Genomic DNA, 18,934 nt, shown 5'->3' on the forward strand with positions numbered 1-18,934 from the left:
CCGATGGACAATGTCCGACAGGACCTTGTTGTCGGATAATCCGACAGTGTGTGAGCTGTTTCCGTCGGAGTATCCGACAGACCAAGTTTTCCAGCTGGGCTATAAATTTTTCAGACAACATGATCCGATCGGACTTTGTCCAATCATGTGTAGAGAATTCCGATCGGACAAAGTGCCACGCATGCTCAGATCAAATTCCTAGACCAAAGCTATTGGCTACTAGCCTGAACGTAGTCCTGTCCTAACGAAATAATGTCATCATGTTAAGTATGATCAGATTTTCTGACAACTTTGTCCGACCGTGTGTATACAACAGTTTCGGACAAAATCCGTTGGACCAAATCCGACGGATTTGGTTGTCGGAATGTCTGACCGTGTGTACAAGGGCTAAGCCTGTCTTTAGCAGAAATCATAGAGGTTAAGTAAGTCGAAATACAATCATCCTAGTCTTCCTCTGTAAGGCATGGGTTCATTTGGTATCAACAGATGCTGCAGAATACAATTTATATAGGGAATGCACACCATTTGTGGGCCAGGTAGTTGTACGACTGACTCTGGTATATAATAATGTAACCGTAGAAAGAGATTAAAAATGTGGGACAATCTTCTTTATTGCTGATCCCACTAAATAAGGCGACAAACATACCCAACCAATGATTGTTCCATGTGCAGTTAGCTTGCTTTCTCAAAGCATTTGGAATTCTGGCTACAAAGCATTGCCCACCAATCACCCAAAGAAGTATGGGCCCTTTCACACAAACTTTTCGATCAGGTCCACCTGTACATTTACACCTGCTTACCTCCACATGTGGACCTAGACATGATAGGTCATTTGGAGTTAGCCTGATGTAATTGGACACAAGTCCTTTTACATCTGGCCTCCTATAGGGTCACCACAGGTTTGCCCCCACCCGCTGTGTAGGTTTGCCCCTGCCCGCTGTGTAGGTTTGTCCCTGCCCGCTGTGTGAATGCAAACACAAAGTGAACAGGCACAGATGTAGAAAAATGACCTCCATCCAGTTCAGCTTGGATTCAGCAGGGGACCTACTCACAGATCCTCTGCTGAATGGAGTGGACAAAGCTCATGTGAAAAAGGCCCTAAGGGGTCTATTATTGTTTTTACCCGATATTCACACAACATTATCACAAGATTAGCATTTTTAATACATTTGGAAAATGTGTGGCTTTTGGGTAAAAGCTGTGCTAAAGTGCTATTAAACCCACAAGCAAACATTTACTGTATTGCAGTTTACCAATTCTTATTTTTCTTTTAAGGCTTTATTTCTTTATTTTCACCTGTTGATCTGGCTAGTAAGTCTGTTGTTTTTCAACAGATCAAGCAGATGTAGCGGTTACAGGTTTGAAACAAACCATTTATTACTGCCAGGGGTGCTTACAATTATCATGTTTTATTTATTTATGTAAACCCTTTATCCGAAAAAGAAAAAAGGGTTTCTGCAACTGCTTATAAAGTATTAACTGGACTTCAGCTTCAATTTGTTAGTGTATCTACATTTGCTAGTACATCTAATACTCCCCCCCCCCCCAGATTAACAGTGCTGCTGTCAAAATGTGCCCCTTGTGCTCCTTCATCCAGAGTGGGGGCACTTTAATACAGGAAGTATGTTACGGGCCAGATCATCAGGTGAAAACAGAGGGAACGCTTAAAAAATAAAAATAAAAAAAATAACGAATGCAGCCACCATATCTAACGATTGGTAAGCTGCAATATATTATATATTTAGTTTTGGGTTTAATACTGCTTGTGTGAAAACATTATTAAAGTGATATTAAAGTCTTGGGTTTTCTTTGTTTAAAAATAACAAACATGTTATACTTGCTCTGTGCAGTGCTTTTGCACAGAGCAGCCCAGATCCTCCTCTTCTCGGGTGCCTCTTCAAAGCTCCTGGCCCCTCCCTCCTGCCAATTGCCCCCACAGCAAGCAGCTTGCTATGGGGCAAGCTACTTGCTTGCCTTCATATGGGGGCCCTATGTCCCTATGGGGGCACCCAAGCCACTGCTCTATGTGTCCATTCAGACACGACTTGGCCCCGCCCTGCCCCCTCTCTTCTTATTGGCTCAATGACTTTGATTGACAGCAGTGGGTGCCAATGCTGTTAGCCATTCAGGAGGGAGAGTCCCGGATAGCCAAGGGTCTCGTGCAAAATCGTTAGATTGAGATGGGGATTAGGTAAGTATTGGTAGGGGGTTTGGGGGGCTGGTGCGCATAAAAGTTTTTTTTTATCTTAATGCATACAATGCATTAGGATAAAAAAAAGCTTCTGCCTTTAGAACCATTTAGAACCTTTAGAACCATTCTATATTAACCCCTTGGTATACAGAAATCCTGATTGGCATTTAGTTTACTGGTATCATAAAAAGTGAAAATAAAATTAAAACCCACCTGGTTGACACCAGAATAGTAATAGAGGGGAAATCCTCCAATGAGCATACTAGGGGTGGGGACACCCCAAGATTACCAAACTTTGGAGGGATTTCCTCTCACTTCTTGTTTTGGCGATGGGACAGGAAATGAAGGAAAATCTCCCCAAAGTATGACGAATGGCAAAAAAACCGACAGGGATTATTATCTTATCTTATTCTATCCAAAATAAAAAATACAATGTTTTGCCTTTAGTTCTTCTTTAATAAAATACAGTTTTTCATTTTTATACTGCTGATTTTCTGATGGCTGCGTGGTATTTCTTGGGGCAAGTTTCTTGTTGGTTGAAACTTGAACTGCTCAATCTGCATTCACTTGGCCGATTGTACAATTGCAGTTAAGGACAAAGTGTTATCACCGTATAACAAGAAATGTCCGAACAAGGACCTTTATATCAGGATCACAAGGTGTTATTTTGCTAAAGCTACCAATGAAAAATATTAAAAGGATGTTAGGCCGGCTCCTGTCAGACAGGCTGCTGTATACACTGGCTGAATGTTTGACAGTTTCTGTTGAACCAGCGATACTGGCCGATATTTGGCCCGTGTGTACCAGCTTTAAAGTAGTTGTAAACCTTACACATGAAATATGAACAAAGCATATCCCTCCATAGTGTGTACTTGTCTCAATTAAAACACTAATGGGGTTTTTTACTAAAGCTTTATGACGCGTACACACGGTCGGACTTCCGATGGCAAATGTGCGATCGGAGCTTGTTGCTGGACATTCCAACCGCGTGTAGGCTCCATCAGACAGTTTCATTCGGAATTTCCGTCGCACAAAATTTGAGATCTGGTTTTCAAATTTTCCAACAACAAAGCATTCCGATCATGTGTACACAATTCCGACGCACAAAATTCCATGCTTGGAATCATGCAGAAGAGCCGCACTGGCTATTGAACTTCATTTTTCTCGGCTCGTCGCATTCTTGGCGTTCGGAAATTCCGACAACTTTGTGCGACCGTGTGTATGCAAGACAAGTTTGAGCCAACATTGGTCGGAAAAAATCCCAAGGATTTTGTTGAAGGAATGTGCGATCGTGTGTACGCGGCATAAGAGTCCAAAATCTGGTGCAATTCTGCATAGACGCCAATCAGCTTCCAGGTTTTATTGCCAAAGCCTAAATGAACAAGCTGAAGTTAGAAGCTGATTGGCTACCATGCACAACTGCACCAGATTCTGAGTGATCCAGTTTTAGTAAATCTCATATCTCCCTGTTCTTTAAGCTTATGGTCACTTCAATGACCAAAAGCTTATATTAGAATTGTTCGGCAGACTCTGCTGAACAATGTTATATTTCTGATCTGCGACCACCCGCTGGTCAGGGTTATTAACCCCTAATGTGACCGCCCACCCCCGCCCATGCCGCCACTTCCCTGCCCACAGCCACTTCACCTCCTGCCGATCCTATTCTTCTAAAACTGCCCCCCTCCTTTACTATTCCCTTCACGCCTTCTCCCCCCCAGCACTGATTACCCCCCTCTACCCAATCCAACCCCCCCAGCCCAATCCCCCACCATCATTAGTTGACATCCCTCCTCTGCCACTCCCATTGGCTTCAGGTGCTGCATGGGGCTTGGGGGGGATCCAGATGTGTCTCCCCATCACTCAGATCGCCCCCCCATAATGCCCCCGCACCCCTGATCTATGGTCGCTCCAAGCGGCACCCCTCCTTCCCTCCTGCTGCCTGCAGCTTCTCCCTGCACTGATCACAGCAATCTGTCAGGCTGAGGAGCGGGGCGGGTGGGGGTCGTGCGGGTGGAGGTGAAGTTAGGGCTTGAGGGGTTTGGTATACATGTATTTACCAACCCCCCCCCCCCAGTACAATGGATATAGGCAGTATCTCTCCTATATCCACTGACAGCTGATCATTGTAATTGCGAGTGTTACAATGTATCAGACTGTCAGTTTATGAACGAATTGAATCCCTATACAGGTTCCATTCATTAATGTAAAGTGCTACAGAGAAAGGGACTATCTTCAGTCCCTTTCTCTGTCTCAAAAAAAAAAAAAGATATGTGGGTTAGTTTAGACCTCTGATATCTCATCAAAGACCCCTCCCCCCCCCAAAAAAAAATAACTGTAAAAAAATTTAAATAGAAAAAAAACAAAACAAAAACCACAAACATACCTCCCTACCCGCACTCACCCCTCCACAGTGACGGTCCCTCCCCCAGCACTCACCCATCCACAGTGAGAGTTGCCCCACTCCCCCGCACTGAGCCCTCCACTATGGTGGTCCCCCCTGCACTCACCCCTCCACGGCTTCCTCAGCTTCTCCTCCCGGCCAACCCGATCCGTCCTAATTGGCCAGGAGAAGAAACCGGAAGACAAAAGTGAATATTAATTCCCTATTGCCGCAAGTGGGTGGGTTCGGGAAACAGTGCTCTGCCCCCCAAACCCAACCTTTTTTTCAAGCCAATTAGAGTCTCAGTGTCTAATCCCCGCTGATTAGTGCTGAGCAGGCGGATGACAGGTCCGCTCCGCTGATGCAGAGAGGACACGGACACAGCCCACTATTCTCTATGGGGCGGTCGGATGGAAATGGACCGCCTGCCCATTTCCATCTGATACCATCCAATCTGATCTGCTAGATGGATGGGGAATGGAATCCTCATCCGTCTGTTTTTAACGGACTGGACTGGTTTGGATGCAGGCGGGTGTAAACGGACACATGTCCGTTTACATCAGCCTCTCCATAGAGAACAATGGGTGGTCCGATTGAGCCCACCTGAAAAACGGACATTCAGACCCGATCCGTCTGCTTGAGTGAAAGGGGCCTAAGGCTTTGTTCACACAGGGCATACACAGCATACCTTTACAGGGATGCACAGGTGTTACGTTCATATCTGTGCAGGGCCGTCCCTTTGATGTCATTTGGGATGTAGCACCTGCACTAACAGAGCCATTGCTCCCAATTTTACATCCATGTAGGTCCACATTCATATCCCTCAGCTCACACTGTCTGCGTTCGGGGTCATGTACCCACACCCACACAGATGTCAGATTGGGAACAACAGCTAAGCCGTGCAGCCGTTGCATCCCAATTGATGTAAATGGGACTGTCTGTACAGGGATGCACAGACATCTGTGCATCGCTGTGTGGGTAAACATGGTCCTCCATGGGTGTACACTACATGTAAACGATGCTTTAGTATCAATTTAGGAGGAGTTTTATGTTGTGTTTATGTACACTATTAATGATTTTAGTGTATTGTTTGTGCAAATATTGTTCTTTTTATTCTATTGGCCAGAAAATATATGGTTTTGCGGGCTCTTTTACAAATTCTGAAAGCTGTAAGTGAAAAATGAAAACCTCAAGATTTTTAGAGAAATTTTTGGATATGTTCGATTTTCACCATTTTGCAAAAAGGCCCAATTTAAAATTTACAAATATTTGTTATCTATTAACTTCTTACAGGTTAAGCTTTTATATTTAGCAAGGATTTAGCAGGAATTTTGTAAAATTAGATGTGTTTTATCTGCTGCTAATGGTTTTACTGTATTTGTTGTGAATATATTGGTTTGATAAACATTTGCGCAAATACAGCGAGGTCTAAAAAATCACTAGTACCTTCTTTTTATTCTAGAGGTCATATGCGTTCAGAAAATATATGGTTTTTGGGGTCTTTCACAAATTCTGAAAGCTGTAAGGGAAAAATTAAAACCTTCAGATTGTTAGAGAAATTTGGATCATTTTTGCATACATTTGATTTTCACAATTTTGCAAAAAGGTGCAGTGTAAAAATTAAATTTTTTTGTTATTTATTAACTCCATACAGGTTGAGCTTTTATATTTAGTAGGGATTTAGCAGGAATTTTATAAAATTATCTGTGTAATAATGCTTTTAGTGTATTTTTTGCGAATACATTGGTTTGATAAACATTTGCGTAAATACCGCGGGGTCTATTTTAGAGATCGTGTGCTTTCAGAAAATATATGGTTTTGGGGGTTGTTCACAAATTCTGAAAATTGTAAGGGAAAAAGGAAAATGATTTTTTTTGAGAAATTTGGATATTTACATTCTTGTTTACCTTCGATTTTCACCATTTTGCAAAAATGCGCAATGTAAAAATTACAAATATTTGACATTTATTTTCTCTCACACAGGTTAAGCTTTTATGTTTAGTTGGAATTTTGTAAAATGTGCTGTGTATTTACTTGCTAGACATGATTTTAGTGGATCTTTTGTAAAAATATTGTTTTGATAAACATTTGCGCAAATATCGTGGCACCTTAGAAATCAACAATAACACCTTCTTTTTATTCTACTGGCCATGTGCTTTTGGAAAATATATGGTTTGGGGTCTTTTACAAACTTTGAAAGCTATAAGTGAAAAATAAAAAAGCAAAGGAAAAATTGCAAAAATGGTCTGGCCACCTGAGGGTAAAAATGGAGCACATGGCTTGGCAGCAAAAGGGTTAAAGTGATTGTAAAGTCTATTTTTTATACCCTCTACATTGTTCCCCCTTTACATTGTAAAGCACTGTGTAAACTGTTGGCACTATATAAATTGCTAATAATAATTATAATATACACCAACAGTTTATTAAAAAAATCTCTGCCAGTTATCATTTAAAATAAATAATTGAGTTTCTGTCCAGTGACTTTGCTTAGGTTGAAGCAATCAGTTTGCTGCAGACAGGAGAAAGCATTTCCTCAGTTTCTTCTCCTCCAGTAATCAGGCTGGGTCATAAGGAAAGAGAAGACATGTGGGGCTAATCTGTGTCAGACATTTGTGAACACTACCAGGGATGAGCTCAGGCATGGTCAGACACAAGTCCGCTCCTGTCTAAGCTAGCCCACCAGGAAGCTGTCAAAGCGGCTGCAGCCACATGTATACCCACCCCCTTGTATATGTGCTGCTGCCGGGCTGGGCACACCTCCGCCTATGATTAGCTGTCCTCTTTGAGTTTGTACTGTTTTCTAAACAGAAAATGAGCGCTGTGTTATGATTGGATTTTCCGACGGGAAATGTTGGATGCGACCTTGTTGGCGGAAAGTCCGACCCTGTGTATGCTCCATCGGACAGATGTTGTCGGACTTTCCGCCAACAAATGTTGGCTAGCATGTTCTCAAATTTTCCGCCAACAAATGTGTGTTGTCAGACTTTTCAATCATGTGTACACAAGTCCGTCAGACAAAAGTCCAAAGTACAAACACGCATGCTCAGAAGCAGAAGCGTTTGGTCTTGTAAACTAGCGTTTGTAATGGAGAATTAACATTCGTGATGTGGTAAATTATGAAATCTCGAAATGCAGCGCACAATTCTCTTCTTCTTTAATGGGATAATAATGAAGCTGCTTTGCTGGTGACACTGATGGAGTTATTGCAAACAAATTTTCAAAGGCTTTTTTTTTCTAGTGATATCAAGAATAATATTATGTTGTTTTTTTTTTTTTATTTGGGCAAGTTACCACAACACCATTATCCTGTAGTTTTTAAGAACAAAAATACAACTATGTTGGTGTTCCTTGTCAATTTTACATTGTATTTTTTTTAAATGTAACTGCCTACTCCCAAACTGTCATTTGAAGTAAAACACATAGCCAAGTATTATTCTACACAATTTTTTTATTGCGCATTAAAAAAATAAAAAAACAAAAAATTAGACATGCTATTTTCCAATAGAACTTAACCAAAAAGTGCATTCTATGCATCCAAAAATATAGAAAATATACCAAATCAAATCATTATTCAACCAAAAAAATAATGTCAAAGCAATAACTCCAAGGCCAATAATAAATAGCATGTTATCTCCTCCGATTCCACAACATGACTGGGTGACGAACGACTGTTCAGAAACGAACTGAAAAGCATGAAATGAAAACCGCGAACTAAAAAGCGCTAAATGAAAATGCGAAAAGAAAAGCGCAAATCAACGCTCACCAAACTTCTACTAACACGAAATTAGCAGAAGAAGCCCAAAGGGTGGCGCTAAAGAGCTGAAAAACATGTCTAGTACATCACTACGTTCGTAATTGTTGGCCAACATTTGTGTTACTGTGTGTATGCAAGACAAGTTTGAGCCAACACTTTTCGAACAAAATTCCACGGTCAGGGGCGGACTGACAACTCATGGGGCCCCTAGGCAATAGGAGATTATGGGGCCCCCAGGCAAAACCACACAGTATACACAAACACACACACACAGTGTACAATCACACAGGTTACACATACAGTACATGTACACACAGTATACACAGATATGTTTCTATTGGCTGAGAAGGTACTGGAGAGGTGGGGAAGCTATAATCTCTGGATTTTTAGACCAAAAGGATGTCAGTAATGGACATTTCAGAGGCAGATGTAAAAAAAACACAGATTTTTACATACTGTCCCTGATTTTACTGAGGCTGGCAACCCTGATGGGGCCCCCTAGTGGCCCGGGGGCCCTCGGGCAGTGCCCGAGTGGCTGAATGGTCAGTCCGCCCCTGTCCACGGGTTTGTTGGCCAACAATCCGATCGTGTGTACGAGGCTTTACACTGACAGACTATTTGGAATGCATAGACTGAATATGAAAAAATAAATCTGGTGACAGGTCTGCTTGTACATGCTTTGTTTTGCATTTTAACTAAAATATATCCTTATGTCTTTGCAGAGATCTCATTCCGTGTGTGGATGTGCGGGGGAAGTCTGGAGATTATCCCATGTAGTCGGGTGGGTCATGTGTTTCGAAAGAAGCATCCCTATGTGTTTCCTGAGGGCAACGCCAACACGTACATCAAGTAGGTACACTACTACCTCTGCCTGGTAATGAGCGCAGCGCCCGGGGACGCAGCTGTGTATTATTTGCCTTTGCAGGCGTGCGGCATATCGCTGTGTCGAATCAGCTCTGAAATTGATTTTTCACACACTGTGACATTGTTAATTAAGAAGTAACAGCATCTAGAAAACAATTTCTTCTGCTCTTATCTCGCCTTACAAGATTAAAATCAATACGTTTTCATAAGGCCACTTGACAGGGGTTAAATACATCGTATCACTTCATATCTGTCTCCTCATGCAAATACTCTTGTCTTTATTTATAGTCACTTTCTTCAGCTAGTAAAAGAATAGATAGACAAGAGCAACAATAATAATAGAGCATAACATTAACCACTTCAATACCAGACACTTTCACCCCCTTCCTGCCCAGGCCGACTTTCAGATTTCACGCTGTTACACTTTGAATGACAATTACTCGGTCATGCAACACTGTACCCAAATTAAATTTTTTATCATTTTATTTTGCGACAGATAGAGTTTTCTTTTGGTAGTATTTTATCACCACTGTGTTTTTTATATGCTGCTATAAAAATGGAAATATACCAAAACTTTCTTAGTTTCTGTTATAAAATTTTGCAAAAAAAAAAAAAAGTCTTTCTTCATAAAGTTAGACCAAAATGTATTCTACTACATTTCTTCAGTAAAAAACAAAAACAAAAAACAAATCAGTGTATAATATTTGTGTGTGAAAGTTATAGAGCCTATAAACTATGGTATTTACAGTATCTCACAAAAGTGAGTACACCCCTCACATTTTTGTGAATATTTTATTTTATCTTTTCATGTGACAACACTGAAGAAATGACACTTTGCTACAATGCAAAGTAGTGCGTGCACAGCTTGTATAACAGTGTACATTTGCTCTAAAAAAGTAAAGTGAGTATACCCCTAAGTGAAAATTTCCAAATTGTGACTCGTTAGTGTTACAAGGTCTGAGGTGTGAATGGGGAGCAGGTGTGTTAAATTTGGTGTTATCACTCTCACTCTCTCATACTGGTCACTGTAAGTTCAACATGGCACCTCATGGCAGAGAACTCTCTGAGGATCTGAAAAAAAGAATTGTTGCTCTACATAAAGATGGTGTTGGCTATAGGAAGATTGCCAAGACCCTGAAACTGAGCTGCAGCATGGTGGCCAAGACCATAGAGAAGTTTAACAGGACAGGTTCCACTCAGAACAGGCCTCACCATGGTCAACCAAAGAAGGTGAGTGTACATGCTCAGTGTCATATCCAGAGGTTGTCTTTGGGAGATAGACGCATGAATGCTGCCAGCATTGCTGCAGAGGTTGAAGGGGTGAGGGGTCAGCTTGTCAGTGCTCAGACCATACACCGCACACTGCATCAAATTGGTCTCCCTGGCTGTCATCCCAGAAGGAAGCCTTTTCTAAAGATGATGCACAAGAAAGCCTGAAGTTGCTGAAGACAAACAGACTAAGGACATGGATTACTGGAACCGCGTCCTGTGGTCTGATGAGACCAAGATAAACTTATTTGGTTCAGATGAAATCAAGCTTGTGTGGCGGGAACCAGGTGAGGAGTGCAAAGACAAGTGTGTCTTGCCTATAGTCAAGCATGGTGGTGGGGGTGTCATGGTCTGGGGCTGCATGAGTGCTGCCGCCACTGGGGAGCTACAGTTCATTGGGGGAACCATGAATGCCAACATGACATATGTTGTGACATACTGAAGCAGAGCATGATCCTCTCCCATCGGAAACTGGGCCGCAGGGCAGTATTCCAACATGATAATGACCCCAAACACACCTCCAAGATGACCACTGCCTTGCTAAAGAAGCTTAGGGTAAAGGTGATGGACTGGCCAAGCATGTCTCCAGACCTAAACCTTATTGAGCATGGAGGAGTGGAAGAGGACTCCAGTGGCAACCTGTGAAGCTCTGGTGAACTCCATGCCCATGAGGGTTAAGGCAGTGCTGAATAATAATGGTGGCCACCCAAAATATTGACATTTTGGACCCAATTTGGACATTTTCACTTAGGGTCGTACTCACTTTTGTTGCCAGCAGTTTAGACATTAATGGCTGTGTGTTGAATTATTTTGAGGGTACAGCTATACTGTTATACAAGCTGTACACCCACTACTTTACATTGTAGCAAAGTATAATTTCTTCAGTGTTGTCACATGAAAGGTATAATAAAATATTTACAAAAATGTGAGGGGTGCACTCACTTTTGTGAGATACTGTATATAGCGGGGAAAATAAGCATTGAACACATCATCATTTTTCTAGGTACATTTATTTCTAAAGTTGCTATTGACATGACATTTTCACCACATGTCAGTAACAACCCATGCAATCCATACAAACAAAGAAACCAAAACAAATAAGTTCAGAAATGAAGTTCTATGTAATAAAATAGAATATCACAGGGAACAAGTATTGAACACGCTAACTGAAATCTATTTAATACTTGGAACAAAACACAAACCGTTTTCAAATCTTGACGGCTCTGTGGGCCTCTTCTGTGAACTCTGATCTTTATTTCTTTCCATAGATTTTCTATTGGATTCAAGTCAGGTGATTGGCTGAGCCATTCTAACAGCTTTATTTTCTTTCTTTGAAACCAATCGAGAGTTTCCTTGGCTTTTGGCTTTGTGTTTGGAATCATTGTCTTGGTGGAATGTCCACCCTCTCTTCCATCTCCATCATCCTGGTAGATGGCGGCAGATTTTTTTCAAGAATGTCTTGGTACATTTTTCCATTCATCCTTCCTTCAATGATATGAAGTTTGCCAGTGCCATATGCTGAAAAACAGCCCCACACCATGATGCTCCCACCTCCAAACTTCACTGTTGGTATGGTGGTGTTTTTGGGATGATGTGCAGTGCCATTTGACCTCCAAACATGGTGTGTATTATGGCATCCAAAGAGTTCAATTTTGGTCTCATCTGACCAGACTTTATTCTCCCAGTATTTCACAGGCTTGTCTAAATGATGCGCATCAAACTTTAAATGAGCTTCAACATGCTTTTTCTTCAGCAATGGAGTCTTGTGTGGTGGGAGTGCAAACAGGCCATGAAGGTTGAGTTCATTACTTTTTGTATTCTTTGAAACAATTGTACCTGCTAATTCCAGGTCTTTCTTAAGCTCTCCACAAGTGGTCCTTGGCTCTTGGACAACTGTTCTGATAATTATTTTCACTCCTCTGTCAGAAATCTTGTGAGGAGCACCTGGTCGTGACCGATTTATGGTGAAATGTTCTTTTTAATTCTGGATTATGGCCCCAACAGTGCTCACTGGAACATTCAGACGTTTAGAAATCCTTCTGTAGCCATCAGTATGTTTTTCAACAATAAAGTTGCCAAGATCTTGCGAGAGCTCTTTGCTTTTACCCATCACGAGATGTTTCTTGTGTGACACCTTTTTACAGGCCATCAGTTGTGACTGAACCAGCTAATATTAATTTGCAGGATTGCTTTCTAATTACTGATAGATTTCAGCTGGTGTTTTGACTTTCCATGCCTTTTTGCACCTCACTTTCTTTATGTATTCAATACTTTGTCCCTATGTTATTCCATTTTATTACACATAACTTAATTTCTGAACTTTTTTGTTTTGGTTTCTTTGTATGTGTGGATTGCATGGGTTGTTATCAACATGTGGTGAAGTTGAAATTTCATGTCAATAGCACCTTTAGAAATATATTTACCTAGAAAAAGGGTGATGTCTTCAATGCTTATTTTACCAGCTTTATATCTGAAAATTGATCAATCCTGGTGGCCCATCCCATTTCTTGAGGCCCTAACATGCCAGGACAGCACAAATACCTACAAAATAACTTATTTTTGGAAAGTAGAAACCCCAATGTATTTAGTAAGAAGAATGTAAGGTGAGTAATTTTAAGTTTTAATAAGAATGTTTTTTTTTCACATTTTTGTTTTGTGCATACTGTTACCAGAGCAGTATGAATGGTGCTGCAGCAATCAGGAAAACTGACTAGTGACAGTATGCTAAAAAAAAAAAATATATATATATATATATATATATATATATATATATATATATATAAATACCCATAAGACACACAGAGCGCAGCTCAGCCCCGCCCCCGTCCTCCTTTTTGGCTGCGATTGACAGTATTGGCGCCATTGGCTCCTGCTGATGTGTCTAAGCCAATGAGGAGGGAGAGAGTGCCTCTGCTCTTGTTCACATCGCTGGATTGAGATCAGGTTCGGTAAGTATTTAGGGGGTCTGGGGGGTGCTAGTTGCAGAGTATGCATTACGGTAAAAAAATAACTTCTGCCTTTAGAACCACTTTAAAGCAGCTCTGCATGTATACCCAAATCGCATAAAAAAAAAAAAAGTACAAAACCAAGCTTTCTTGTTAAAATATTATGTTGGTACAGATGATTGAGAAAACTAAAAGACAACTTTTCTTTTGAAGCTCTTTCTCCTGACCTGGCCCTGTTCTCTAGCCCACCTGCAAAGGTTGGAAGGAAGGGGGGAGAAGATATTATTATGCAGAGATTGCATGGCAGGTGTTGTGAGTGTGACACAGTGGAGAAAGTGTTCTGCCATCTTCCCGTATCCCGCCATAATTAATTTCTGAGAGAGTGAACAGCAGGTGCATGCCTAATGAAGAAACGCTCATTTACATTCCAACTTCCAGATCTCATGCAAAGTTTTCCTGCGTGTAACGGTGAGGCTCCACCGCCTTCCACCGTTTAACATATGCTACACATTGTCAATATTTCTTCAAAAATATTACACTTTGTCTTAAAGCCTAATTAAAGTATCACACCTTTTTTTCTCCATTTAGTCCTGTATTGCTCTGTCTTTTCATTTTTAATTAGTTTTTGCTTGGCAATACCTTATTCTCATAGCATAAATAAGATTCTACCCTCCAGTGCCCTTTCCTTGCAGAGCTGAGTAACAGTCACACCCTTCATCTTAAGTGCCCTACTTGTAGTGCCAGAGGAAGAGAGGAGACATGTATGACCAGATCTGCCTCATTCACACAGGCAATTAGCATACCCTGCAAACCCACTACCGGCAAAAACCAACACTTTTGTATCATAGCAGCCAAGGTGCCTGCACAGGGATTCAGATAAAGCAGCCTTTCTCAACCAGGATTCTGTGGAATGCTTGGGTTCATCCAGAGGCTGTTATGGTTGCTTGAGCAAAAAGCAGTGATAGAGTGATCTTCTATCTGATGGTTTCTGTATAATTATGGCAATCCTGCTCCGCAGAGCCAGCAGTATGGGAGCTTCTCCAAATAGCTTCTCCTCTTGTCTTCCAGGTATGTTACTGCTGGCGCCAGTGACCATGGAGGCACTACACTGGCCAAAATTGTATTGAACATTCTTTCCACTAACCACCAGTGTAAGTGGGCCTGTCTCCAGTGCACCACACCACTGGTGTGGACTGAATTATGGACCGTGAGCTGTAGATCTGACCATTTTAGCAGGAGTTCCCTGAGATCTAATTATTTCAAGGGTTGCTCTGTAGCAAAAAATCTGAGAAAAGCTGCCATAGAGCATCCCAGGAACTTCAAAACCAGGGCCTTCTCTTATGCACATGCAATTAGCTTTTGTGCACAATCCCTTCTATGTCTCCTTATTGGCTCATCACTGCGGTGAGCAGGCAAAGAAAAAAATAATGTGGCTCGGGAGGGGCAGGTCAGAGCCCACATCCAAGTAACTGGTCATCATTTTCAACTCAGGGTGTGTTGGGTTTCAGAGTTTCTAGGGAACTCTTGGCCTTTACTCAAAAACTAAACATAATCTATTGAAACAGCCTTGATTTTGCTAAAGGCATTAGAACTGTACCATCTCTTGGGAAATTAGGACTCACTCCAGTTCCCTCACAAAGGCATTGATCATGTTGTTTTCTCTGCCAGAGTAGAGGTTTGCCTTCATGATAAGTCACAGTTCCACAATCAATCTTTGCCAATTGAAATTGATAATATTTCGAAGGATGGAATAAAATGATGTAGCAATGTGGACTACAATTGCAAGGTATGGCGATTCCCTGTCATTTCTATATATCGTATTGCCCCTCTAGTGCCAAGTGTCACTAACTGACATCATATTTGTGAGCCAAACCAAAGGGATTGTGGGATTAGTAGTTCCTCAGAATGGAAATCTCTCAGCATGAATATACACCTGGACTACATATCCCAGGGACCTTTCTCTATCAGGGAGATTGCTGGTAAAAGCTATAAAAGAGGCCAGAGACCCGTCCCACGCTTTCTTCTTCCTGGGGCTTGTGTGTGACGGGCCTCTCCATGCAGGGAGAGTGAGGCTGCGGCCTACCACGTGGTGTACAACATTCCAACTTGGCCGAGAAGGGCCTAGCACTGCTTGCTGTTTGTCAGACATCTCTCCAGCATCAACTCAGCAGTGGGACAACTCTCACTTTGTGCTCTGCATCAGGTGATAGTCACTAGGGATGAGCTTGGTGTTGGAGTCGAACGCATGTTTGACTCGAACACCAGCTGTTCGCCCGTTCGGCGAAGCCAGAACTCTGTGAGCCATTCGCGCCAAATTCGCGTGGCGCTCACGGCCCACAATGCACTGCATCATCGCAGTGCATTGCTGGCTCATGATTGGCCAAGCGTGCACTGTGACCCCACATGCTTGGCCAATCACAGTGCCGGCAGCGAGGAGAGCCATGATTGGCCACAGGCAGGATGCCTGTGGCCAATTATAGCTCAGGCTGTGTAGTACACTCCCCACACTATATAAGGCCACCAGCGCGGTGGTCTTGTGTAGTGTTCCGGCGTCTGCAGGAGTTAGTGGATGTTGTCTGTGTGTCTTCACCGCACAATACATCTGTATCTACCCTTCATTGCTGTTCTGAGTGTTCTCTAATTGAGCCATCTGCAGGAGTTAGTGGGCGACTGGGTGTTGTCTGTGTGCCTGCACCGCAGAATACACCTGTATCTACCCATTGTTGCTGTTCTCTAATTGAGCCATCTGCCATCTGCAGGAGTTAGTGGGCGACTGGGTGTTGTCTGTGTGCCTGCCCTGCAGAATACACCTGTATCTACCCATTGCTGCTGTTCTCTAATTGGGCCATCTGCCATCTGCAGGAGTTAGTGGGCGACTGGGTGTTGTCTGTGTGCCTGCACGGCAGAATACACCTGTATCTACCCATTGTTGCTGTTCTCTTATTGAGCCATCTGCCATCTGCAGGAGTTAGTGGGCGACTGGTTGTTGTCTGTGTGCCTGCACCGCAGAATACACCTGTATCTACCCATTTTGCTGTTCTCTAATTGAGCCATCTGCCATCTGCAGGAGTAAGTGGGCGACTAGGTGTTGTCTGTGTGCCTGCACCGCAGAATACATCCGTATCTACCCATTGTTGCTGTTCTCTAATTGAGCCATCTGCCATCTGCAGGAGTTAGTGGGCGACTGGGTGTTGTCTGTGTGCCTGCACCGCAGAATACACCTGTATCTACCCATTGCTGCTGTTCTCTAATTGGGCCATCTGCCATCTGCAGGAGTTAGTGGGCGACTGGGTGTTGTCTGTGTGCCTGCACGGCAGAATACACCTGTATCTACCCATTGTTGCTGTTCTCTTATTGAGCCATCTGCCATCTGCAGGAGTTAGTGGGCGACTGTGTGTTGTCTGTGTGCCTGCACCGCAGAATACACCTGTAGCTACCCATTGTTGCTGTTCTCTAATTGAGCCATCTGCCATCTGCAGGAGTTAGTGGGCGACTGGTTGTTGTCTGTGTGCCTGCACCACAGAATACATCCGTATCTACCCATTGTTGCTGTTCTCTAATTGAGCCATCTGCCATCTGCAGGAGTTAGTGGGCGACTGGGTGTTGTCTGTGTGCCTGCACCGCAGAATACACCTGTATCTATCCATTGTTGCTGTTCTCTAATTGGGCCATCTGCCATCTGCAGGAGTTAGTGGGCGACTGGGTGTTGTCTGTGTGCCTGCACGGCAGAATACACTTGTATCTACCCATTGTTGCTGTTCTCTTATTGAGCCATCTGCCATCTGCAGGAGTTAGTGGGCGACTGGGTGTTGTCTGTGTGCCTGCACCGCAGAATACACCTGTATCTACCCATTGTTGCTGTTCTCTAATTGAGCCATCTGCCACCTGCAGGAGTTAGTGGGCGACTGAGTGTTGTCTGTGTGCCTGCACCGCAGAATACACCTGTATCTACCCATTTTGCTGTTCTCTAATTGAGCCATCTGCCATCTGCAGGAGTTAGTGGGCGACTGGGCGTTGTCTGTGTGCCTGCACCGCAGAATACACCTGTATCTACCCATTGTTGCTGTTCTCTAATTGAGCCATCTGCCATCTGCAGGAGTTAGTGGGCGACTGGTTGTTGTCTGTGTGCCTGCACCGCAGAATACACCTATATCTACCCATTGTTGCTGTTCTCTAATTGAGCCATCTGCCATCTGCAGGAGTTAGTGGGCGACTGGGTGTTGTCTGTGTGCCTGCAAAGCAGAATACACCTGTATCTACCCATTGTTGCTGCTCTCTAATTGAGCCATCTGCCATCTGCAGGAGTTAGTGGGCGACTGGGTGTTGTCTGTGTGCCTGCACCGCAGTATACACCTGTATCTACCCATTGTTGCTGTTCTTTAATTGAGCCATCTGCTGGAGTTAGTGCTTGACTGAGTGTTGTCTGTGTGCCTGCACCGCAGAATACACCTGTATCTACCCTTTGTTACAGTTCTCTAATTGAGCCATCTGCCATCTGCAGGAGTTACTGGATGACTGGGTGTTGTCTGTGTGCCTGCACCGCAGAATACACCTGTATCTACCCTTAATTGCTGTTCTCTAATTGAGCCATCTGCCATCTGCAGGAGTTAGTGGGCGACTGGGTGTTGTCTGTGTGCCTGCACCACAGAATACATCTGTATCTACCCATTGTTTCTGTTCTCTAATTGAGCCATCTGCCATCTGCAGAAGTTAGTGGGCGACTGGGTGTTGTCTGTGTGCCTGCACCGCAGAATACACCTGTATCTACCCATTGTTTCTGTTCTCTAATTGAGCCATCTGCCATCTGCAGGAGTTAGTGGGCGACTGGGTGTTGTCTGTGTGCCTGCACCGCAGTATACACCTGTATCTACCCATTGTTGATGTTCTCTAATTGAGCCATCTGCTGGAGTTAGTGGGCGACTGAGTGTTGTCTGTGTGCCTGCACCACAGAATACACCTGTATCTACCCTTCATTGCTGTTCTCTAATTGAGCCATCTGCAGGAGTTAGTGGGCGACTGGGTGTTGTCTGTGTGCCTGCACCGCAGAATACACCTGTATCTACCCTTTGTTGCAGTTCTCTAATTGAGCCATCTGCCATCTGCAGGAGTTAGTGGATGACTGGGTGTTGTCTGTGTGCCTGCACTGCAGAATACACCTGTATCTATCCTTTGTTGCAGTTCTCTAATTGAGCCATCTGCCCTCTGCAGGAGTTAGTGGGTGACTGGGTGTTGTCTGTGTGCCTGCAACGCAGAATACACCTGTATCTACCCTTTGTCACTGTTCTCTAATTGAGCCATCTGCCATCTGCAGGAGTTAGTGTTGCGTGCCTCTAGCGCAGTATACATCTGTAGCTACCTATATTGCTCTTCTCTAATTGAGCCATCTGCAGGAGTTAGTTGGTGTTGTGTGCCTCCAGCACAGCACAGTATACACCTATATCTACCCTTTATTGCTGGTGTTCTATAATAAAGGCATCTGTAGGAGTTAGTGGGTGTTGTGTGCCTCCAGCACAGAACAATATACACCTGTA

General features: G+C 43.2%; 1 protein-coding gene across 1 annotated transcript in view; it reads left to right on the plus strand.

Moving 5' to 3' along the window:
- The window catches only part of GALNT14 (polypeptide N-acetylgalactosaminyltransferase 14), a 716,679-nt gene that overhangs the window by 612,214 nt on the left and 85,531 nt on the right, over positions 1-18,934 (plus strand). The window contains exon 10 of the mRNA XM_077485880.1: positions 9,048-9,174. Coding sequence (XP_077342006.1) covers positions 9,048-9,174 — 127 coding nt within the window. The remainder of the gene's footprint in view (positions 1-9,047; positions 9,175-18,934) is intronic.

The sequence above is a fragment of the Lithobates pipiens genome, unplaced genomic scaffold (assembly GCF_037356315.1).
Source record: "Lithobates pipiens isolate NorthernLeopardFrog02 unplaced genomic scaffold, aLitPip1_a1.2 Scaffold_18, whole genome shotgun sequence".
In the NCBI taxonomy this organism is placed as follows: Eukaryota; Metazoa; Chordata; class Amphibia; order Anura; family Ranidae; genus Lithobates; species Lithobates pipiens.